The 9,248-nt window shown below is 42.5% G+C and overlaps 2 protein-coding genes across 2 annotated transcripts; both read left to right on the top strand.

Annotated features, from left to right (window-relative positions):
- Nucleotides 1-2,515: 2,515 nt before the first annotated feature.
- Nucleotides 2,516-6,334, top strand: LOC120685333. Its single transcript, XM_039967191.1, has 4 exons — nucleotides 2,516-2,675; nucleotides 2,801-2,895; nucleotides 4,624-4,816; nucleotides 5,899-6,334. The coding sequence occupies exons 2-4, from the start codon at nucleotides 2,842-2,844 to the stop codon at nucleotides 6,027-6,029; spliced, it is 378 nt and encodes a 125-aa protein (XP_039823125.1). The 5' UTR covers nucleotides 2,516-2,675; nucleotides 2,801-2,841; the 3' UTR covers nucleotides 6,030-6,334.
- A 1,357-nt stretch (nucleotides 6,335-7,691) lies between these two features.
- Nucleotides 7,692-8,645, top strand: LOC120685332. Its single transcript, XM_039967190.1, has 2 exons — nucleotides 7,692-8,110; nucleotides 8,214-8,645. Exons 1-2 carry the CDS (start codon nucleotides 7,965-7,967, stop codon nucleotides 8,512-8,514), a joined length of 447 nt encoding a protein of 148 aa, XP_039823124.1. The 5' UTR covers nucleotides 7,692-7,964; the 3' UTR covers nucleotides 8,515-8,645.
- Nucleotides 8,646-9,248: the final 603 nt, after the last annotated feature.

The following is a 9,248-nucleotide window of genomic DNA, read 5'->3' as shown; positions in this document are numbered from 1 at the left end:
ATTCTGGAAATCTAAGGGACCTTAGCAATGAACTTGGCCTCTACATATTTGATGTGAGAAATGATGATAGATTCTCCAACATACAAACTATTGCCGAGCTTTCTCAGAAAATGGTGGAGACTAGAAAACATGATCGTTACCCACTAGTTTATCGACTTCTGAAGCTTGTACTAGTACTGCCAGTTGCTACTGCTACAGTTGAGAGGATTTTCTCTGGCATGAAGATTGTGAAAACAAATTTGCGCAACCGCATCGGTGATCAATTTATGAGCGATTGTTTTATTTGCTATGTGGAGAAAGAAGAAATGATGAAAGTCACGAATGAGTCCGTGATTCGTCGCTTCATGAAAATGCAAGAACGCAGATTTGATGATAATTAAAGGTGACATATAATGTATTTTGCCTATTTTAATAGTTTTGACCATGCTAATAGTATTTATATTGCCATTTTCTTTTGTTACTCTTTTATAGTCGCACCCCCTTTGTTACGCTCTAGCTTCGCCACTGATTGGCTGGGGCTAGGCATGTGAAGATCTACCCTAGCTATTTCAATTTTCGACCATTGACCTTTTATTAGCTGTCCGAAGTACAAATGAACTCTTATACATTTGCCGTATATAGTACTAAAATTCAACAACTTAGGTAGTCCATGCCATATAATGTGCGATCCTTGGCTAATATATATATGTCCTGCAAAAGAGTTGCATCACAGGCCTACCTCCAGTTTTTCTTCTATACCTTTTTGTGTTTCGTGCATGAATTTCTAACTGAGTCTTGCATTAACAACAATCATTTATATTTTAACAAAATAAAATATAGCTAAGCATGTCCTCTTAGTTGGTAGCTTGAGCTCCTATACTGCCAAAATGTTTTTCATAGGAAACTTGGCATATTAGCGTGAGGGGGAAAATCTAGAAACTCGTTGTCATTTCAAGTGGACCCCAAGTTTATCATTCTGATTTCATAGTACAACAAATCATTCATGTTAGCGTCTGCATAATTAATTGGACGTTTGCACATGACAAATCCAAGGGATGTTGTCGATAGATGATTGGAGGGATCCTTTTATTGAGTAGACAATTGTGTTTTTTTTTATGGTGGGGTTAGATCGTAATAGTATAAAAAAGTAGATATTAGGGAAACTTTACATGAGTAGCTTTTCTACGCAATGTAGATGTTCATGCATAGGGATGTTGATAGTCAAAGTTTAGAAAGTTAGAGCTGAAAACATTTGAAAATATGTCACCTTTATTTTTTTCGCTAAAGCGACACATGCAATGAGATTATAGTTTGATAAGGCATAAGCAAAACAACATTGGCTTGGGTGTAGGGAAGCAAATTAGCTAAGACAAATAATTGCATACTATAGATATAGCTGTACTATATTATTGTAGTTTTGCACTTTGATATTCTTTAGAAAATTGTTGAGCCATCATTGGTCGAATTCAACGAACGCACTCATGATCATGGTCCCCCTCATGGAACCAATTTCAAGATCCAAAGAGTTAGAAAAGGGGAAACCCTGAAGAATCAATTCCAAAGATCTGGTCCCCCTACCCTAATCATCTAATGTGTCCTTCTCTACTCGGCTTGGCTTTTTCAATGCCTCCAATCAGGCAATCCTCCTTCACAGTGCCCTTTTGATCCTTCTAAGACTGGAACTAGATAGCAGTAATAGCGTACATTTAGATAATGCAGAGCATGTGTTTGTACTTTGTACATGCTACTAATTAATTTGTAGGCAATAGAAAAAAATCTTCATTTAGCTATATGTGCAACAAGCCAAGCTAAGTGTACGACGCACCCAATATTTTAGGGATGGCTGTGTAAACATTAGTAATTGGCATACTGATAAACTTTTTGATGGGACATAATATATCTGAATTGTAAACATTAGTAATCAGCATATTAATTAACTTAGGGGGTGCAAATCGGTGATTCTTAGGTGCACCTCCAACCCTTAATTTAAATTTTTGTACTAATTTTCTAAAATGAGATCTGATTTTGAAGAAGTAGTACAAAATTTTAAACTAAAGAGCATTGGAGGTGCATCTAAGGATCACTAATTGACACCCCGAGATAAACTTTTGCTGGGACAATAAGACATATGAATTTGTGATTGGGAATTGTTGGTGTGACAAAATCTCCATATACCAAAGAAACAAATTTTGGATCGAAGTTGTTCGAGCCAAAAAGATTGTCTAAGAAAAAAAAGGATCAAGTAAAAAAACCATATATGGATTTTTTTATTTTTTTTTATAATTTTGTGCTAATGCAATTCATGGCCCCACAACATGAGTGGACCACAAAACAGAAAACTTCACATGAATTTGTGGTAATATGAGATAAATAAAAGACCAATTGTATGAGATAAATATTCTAAAATTATTTATATGAGATAAATTGCTAAAATGAAAAAAAAAGAATTGTGAGAAGTCGACATCACACTATTCATCGAAGAGGATATCACCCCATCCCATCATTTTCTCTCTTTCTCTCTCCTCCATTGATAAAAAGGCAAAAAGAAAAAGAAAAAGGAGAGCTGCAACCTGCAGTCGGCCGGTGCTCGCCACCTCTCGCAGCTCCTCTCCCTCCCCCAGCGCAGGCTGTCGCACGCGGATCTCTCGGGCGGCGCGGGCAAGGCGCGGCGGCGGCTCTCGGAGCGGCGCCCCCGGGTAGCAGCACTCCCTCCCCCTTCTCCGTCTCTCTCGCTCTTCGGCGTGCCTGGACAAACCCCGGGCGGCGCGCGAAGTTTCTTGATTTGGGCTGATCTGGGCAGGGGTAATCTGGCTGTCTGCAGGTGGGGCATCGCAGGCGGCGGGGAGGGAGGCGGAGGCGGAGATGAGCCGGGGGCGGTCGCCGGAGCCCTTGGATTTCTTCATCTGGACTGTGCAGGTGCTGTAACTCCCACAGTTTGTCTAGTTTCAGTTCTTGTTTAAGATAAGACGTTAAGTGAATAACAGTGGTTTGGATGTCGAAATGCATGTTTGGTCTCTCCCTGCGAATTTAGGATAGGACACTGGAGTGCTGGGGATTCGATTAAATGTGAAGTGTTTTTGGGATAAAGATTGGGCTAAACACCAATCACCGAGCCTTCTTTAGTGAGATTTTCGTACTTCATTCAGTGGTACTTGGAGTAGCATTCCCTTTGTCTTTTACTTCCTCCAATTACGTTTTTGTTGGGTAAAATCATAATTTTTTGTCGCTTATATTAGAAGTTTTCAGTTGTTAAATTTTTGGAATAGTAGCATACAAAGATCGGAAATCATTAGTTGTCAATCATATAACTTTAGCTGATCGATTTGTGGGATTCATTCTGTATCTTCTGTTCCTAATTCACTGAGGGGATCATTTACATGCCTGCAATTTCACATACTATGCTGCTCCTTAGCGTGTAGTGTGTGTGTGTGTGTGTGTGTGTGTGTTTTTTGGGGGGTGGGGGGGATGTTAAATAACTTTGCTTTATGGATTACATAATTGGGATGCCGGCAAAGAAGTTTCTTTATGGATCATGGACTGTTCCTTCTCCAGCTTTAGATTTGCTAATGTAGAGAGATGTGCAAGTGCAATAACTTAAGGTAAATGAAAGGTACCACTGCACTGCTTTAAGACTTCATTTGACTATCTTTGTTGTTGAGAACAGTAGCACAATAACAGAACTATAAATAGAGGGAGTCATTGGGCAACAGTTGGGAAGTGCATGCGCTGAATCTGATTTACCATTTGTCTATTGGCAAGATGGCACATTAGGAATTTTTTATCTTGACAAATTAAGCTATTTGGCCCTTTAGCTACCTGTGGGAAGCAATGCTAATATAAACGGGTTTGTTATTAAGATTCCACCCAAAAAGAGTCCTTTGTTTATCTTGGAAATGATTTTCTTGTCAATGAATGATGACACCTGCTCGATCTGACCTGACACTAAAAGAACAATCATGCTTGAGTGTCCAAGTCAGCTTTTGTGCTCTTTGCTACCAGATAAGCAATCTTGTTCTAGCATAAATGGCCTACATTGTCTAGTAGACAAACAAAACTTTGGTTCTCAGCATCTTACCGAGGAAAGGGAACTTTTGTTCCTTATGAACTTTGCAAAAGTGTCTTAGGCTGCTTGACCTGGAGATCATTTGGAAGCAATGCAAAATCTTGCCTTTTGCCATCTGGGAGCTATTTGCAGTACAGAAGGCATAATCCAATGAGGAAGGTTTAGGATTGAAAAAACTAAAAAAAGGTCTAGACTAGAAATGATTGTGTCTGGTTGAGGTAGAGAGGTTAGCGATTGTGAGATATTTGATGTTGTTATGAAAAGATCTTTGTGAGTTCTATTGTGACAGTACTGGTTGTGCAACATTTTTTTTTCTGTATAGATGACTAAAAGTGGTGCACAAACTACAAAAATATTTTCTGTACAACATGCTGGTTGTTAATTCTGAGTTCTGACCTCCAAACTTACACCTTTTGTCTTTCATAGGAGTGAGAGTAAACATTGTATAAGGTTGCTAATCTGCGTGCGAAATAGTGTGTACGAAGTGTTAATGATCCATTCTTCTGACAGTAGATCAGCATAGAGCACTTCCTACAAATAGAGTTAAATACAATGACTTATGGGCCATAATTGTACTGCAGGATGTGGGTTTATGGTTGGAGGAAATAAATCTTGGAAGCTATCGCCAGTCATTTGAAGAAAATGGTGTGAATGGAGAGTATCTAGAAAGCCTGTCGATGTTCACTACAGAGCAGATTCTTCGATTCATAAGACGGTGTCATATGAAATGGGGAGATTTCATTACACTCTGTAAAGAGTTGAGGCGCATCAAAGGTTCAAATTTCTGCTCCCCACTGCTATTCTTGCACATTAGAAACAGTTCACATAGGCATATTCCCATCACAGTTCAAGGTTTCTTCAGTTCCCTTTTTAGTTAGCATATAATGTGACACGTGTCAAGCAGCTAAAAAAATAATTTTTCCCCAAGGCATACTTCTTTATCTTCATCAATTTAAATACCTAAGTAGTGAAAATGCCTCTGTAAAGTTCGAAGCAGCCCAATTACCAGCCGTATATTTCTTGAGTGAGGACACTGGACACCCCTATAATGTAACAGGGAAATGTGTGCCTCAGATTTAGCAATTCATTTTGTAGAATCTGTACCTCTTGTTGGCAACTTGGTGTAAAGAAACCTCCATGCTATTGTAACTTAATTTATAATCAGTTAATCAAAATTATTTTTCTGTAGAAAAGTGGGGCGAGCAGTTTCCTTTACTGCATGGAAAACTTCTACAACATTAAAGAGTGTGCATATGCATTTATTTCTATTATACAATGATACATCGATACCCATCACTGTTTGATTTTTCTTTTGGCTTATAGCATGTGACTTATGTCAAGAAGTTAGGGAAAAAAATCTTTGTGACTGATTGATAGAGCTATCATGTTTACAGTGGAAAACTGTATCATGTTTACAATGGAAACCTATAGGCATATAGCATGTGACTTATGTCAGGAAGGTAAGAAAAAAAATCTTTGTTACTTATTTATAGAGCTATATCATGTTTACCATTTTCCTCAAACACCTGTGCATGAACAATGATTTGAATAAGCACAATCCAGCCTAGAATGTAAGATGACCGTGAGTCCGTGACCATGACATTTCACCGGTCACTTGTGATTTAAGCTTCACAATTACACTGCAAAATTTATGGCTGAGTCATGCAATGTTTTCTATTGTCGGCAGTCCAAACTGACATATATATGTTACACGGTTTCCTTGTGAAACACCTGCACATGCACTGATGGTTTGATTGGGCATGACCCGGTCCACCTAGAATCTAAGATGACCATGATGATGACATTTTAGTACACGATTGTTTCATCTAACTCCCAGTCTGCATTTTTTTTGCCAGTCGCCTGCCTGAAAGGGGAGCAAGAAGTCCGCCGCCCGTGGTGGGCACCGTCATGCCTATCCGCCGTGTTCGTGCGGGTGGCCAAGCGCAACCGGCAGTCCCGCGTCGTCTCCCTGAAGCTGGAAGCTTAGCAGGCTTGCCACTAGCCACCCCTGCAGCAGATCCCCTGCCCGCCGGGGCGTTCCAGGGTGCCTCTCACTCTACCATACAGCACTAGGTCTCGGTGGTCGTGGAACCTGTTCTTCGCCGGGAATCGTAATCGAGCTGGTCAGCGCTTGTTTCGTGAATTTGCTTCTTTGCCTTATATATACATAGGGTTGTGGATGGATTATTTTGGAGATGGTAACATGGTGTTGACGGAGAACATGCGTTCGGACATGCGGCTTTTGCGTGCTGTGCAGATAGTTGCTCTTTGAAAGTGTTTGAAAGTATATTACGGTGGGGCGCTGGCTGTAGTTTGTTTTCCTGCCCCCCCCCCCCCCCCCCCGCTGTAAATTTTCAATATGTTTGGGGAGTGCCAGTGCAATTCACTCTAAATATTGCTTAGCTGACCTGCATTAGGGCTGACTAGGCACACCTGGTGGACATGACACTGATTGGGCTAGTTGGGAGAAAGTGGCAGGCGAATTGAACTTGTGACACAATCAGTAAGGGGTGTTTAGTTGGTGAAAAAGTTTGGGTTTAGGTATTGTAGCATGTTTCATTGTTATTTGACAATTAATGTCCAATCATGGATTAATTAACGTCATTAGATTCAACTTGTATGAATTAATTAAACTATGTAATTAGTTATTTTTTTCAACTGCATTTAGTGTTCCATGCATGTGTTCGAAAATTTGATTTGACAGCTATTGTGTAAAAAAATTTAACAACTAAACGCTGCCTAAGCTAGCCAAACAAAGGAAAACCAGATACAGCAAGGTGTAAAGAAAAGGGATAACAGTCTAACGGAGAACAGAGACTGCCAGGTATAAAGAGAATAAAGAATAGAGACCGCGAGATGTCAAGAGAACAAAAAGAAAAGTGCAAAAACGAATAAAGAGAAGTAAGAAGCAAAAGCATGCATACAAAGGAATAAAGAGAAATGTTAAAAGGCTACGTATATTAAGGTATTAGAACAACTCTAGCAGACTCTCTAAACAGCTTCTTATCTTTTTATCTCAAATTTAAAGAGCATAGCTAGAAAGATACACTCTAGCGGATGCTCTACTTTGGGGAAGCTTTCAAATTTTTACCCCTTCACCCTCTATTCGGCGAGAGGTCTCTAGGAGCCCTCTATTATATGCTAGAACTGAGGGCTAATGTTTAAGTTGAATCAAATTTGAATGCATTTAAAAAATAGAGGCCGTTTCTATTTAGCATTTAAAGGGTCTAATTTAAGGGTGGTTGCTGGAGATGCTCTAAGAAACAAACTGATTCTCTTGCATTGATCATATCTGCGATGTGTTTGCTCATGTCATATCTATCTATACTATAGAGATCGAAAATAATTGAAAACTTTTCTCACTCAAATCGGGCCCGCCGTACCCCTCATGCCGGACCCGCGTGTTAGGGCCGAGGGAGGTGGGAAGAGGTGAAGACCCATAGAAATAGAGTTAGGGGATGTTTCTGCCCAAAACTAATTTTTTTTTTCACCCGATGACTCGCATTCCTGCCCGCGTGGAAGCAAATCCTCTGCAGTACTGCAGAGGGACTCACCCTCACTGATGTGTGGGCCCCACATCACTCGAGCCCACATGTCAGGGGGTGAGTCCCTCTGCAGTACTGCAGAGGAGACTCATCCTGCCCGCGTACCCGTTGGCTCTTCTCTTTTCCCTCCGCTCCGTGCCACGGCCCGTTGGCCACGGCCGCCGCAGCCTCCTCCCCTCCCTCCCGCTCGCCGCGCGCACGCCACCGCCTCCTTCCCTCCTCCCGCTCACAGTGCCCGCCACAGCGTCCTCCCCTTCTCCCGCTCGTCCAGAGGCACGATGTCCCGGATCTCCACTCACCGGCGTGCTACCTGGTTTGCAACCCGGCCACCGCCTCCCAGCAGATGATGTGGCTGGATCCCCATCGCCTCCCAGCAGATGACGCGCACCTTCCTGCTCTTCGATGCCGCCGCGTCCCAGCACGCGTTCCACCTGCTCCAGTTCTGGCAGGACGAAGAGATCGAGGCCGAAGAGGACACGGACGAGGAGGACGAGAACGCGGAGCGGGAGGACGCCGAGCACGAGTCCGAGCCCAGCGATGCCGCTCCGAACTTTCTTTTTCATCCACGTGTTTGATCCGAGCTGCTTTCCCCCTGCATATTACATATTGCAAATTTGACCATACAGAGTTGTGATGGAATTTTGCCGGCCGCCGGAACGTCGAGATCTGGGAGGCGGCCCTGAGGACGCTCGGCGTGGGACTTCCTCTGCACTTAGGCGGCGCCGGCGCTCCTTCCTCTCCTCACGCGCGGCAGCCTTACCAGCCTCATGCTGCTCATCCCATGGCCCCTCAGCACTTATCCTCTGCTGCGGCACGCGTTTGGGCACAACGCGTTTCCTGTTGACTGTTTATCCGGTTGCTCTTAGTGTTTTGTTGCAGGCTGTGGGGTTTCCAGTCTTCCAGGGGAGGGTATGGGTAATTGTTTGAAGTAAACTGTACCATGCTAATTTTGAGACAGCCACTTTATGCTGAAGAAGATTGGAAGCATTGCTTATAGTCAAACATTGCAACAGACTTTCTGGTTGGTGCTATGCGAGTGTTTGATTAATGTGGCATAATGATGAGTCATGCTGGTTCCAAGTACGGATGCTTTCAGTTTCAGTACATCAAAGTAAACATGCAGTTTCATGCCTGACATTTTCAGGTCCGCATTTGATGCTAAGAAAATTCCACAAGGAGGATACACACTTCCAACTTTTCTTTCTTTGAACCGTAAATCATCGACAGAACAAAAGGTGCTTCATCACCCAAGGTAGCAAGAACAAGGTGTTATGTTTCGAGAAATGCATAATGCACATCAATTTCATTCAGGAGTCTATTTGGGTGACTCGGTGTTGAATTGCAAGGTTGATGATTATGCCTGGCTTGCTGTTGATGCTAATAATCATCTGTCATCAGCCTTTGCATCATCAGCTCTACTACGCCAGGGGCATCGACGGCCATAGCAACCTTCACGGTAAGCATGCCAGTCCAGGCAGTCATCTCCACATACCTACAAACCCGTTCCGAAGACTCAATCCAAGAGATGTATTCTCTCCGTTCCAGTGGCGGATCCAGGATTCATGGACAGGGGGGGGCTGACATCCTTCTTCCTCCTCCAGCACTCCCTCTCTTTTTTTCTTCTCTTCTTCTTCCCCTCATTCCTCCCCTATTTTTCCTTG

This window comes from Panicum virgatum, chromosome 8N (assembly GCF_016808335.1).
Source record: "Panicum virgatum strain AP13 chromosome 8N, P.virgatum_v5, whole genome shotgun sequence".
NCBI classification, from domain to species: Eukaryota; Viridiplantae; Streptophyta; class Magnoliopsida; order Poales; family Poaceae; genus Panicum; species Panicum virgatum.
This window is presented reverse-complemented; position numbering and strand designations above follow the sequence as displayed.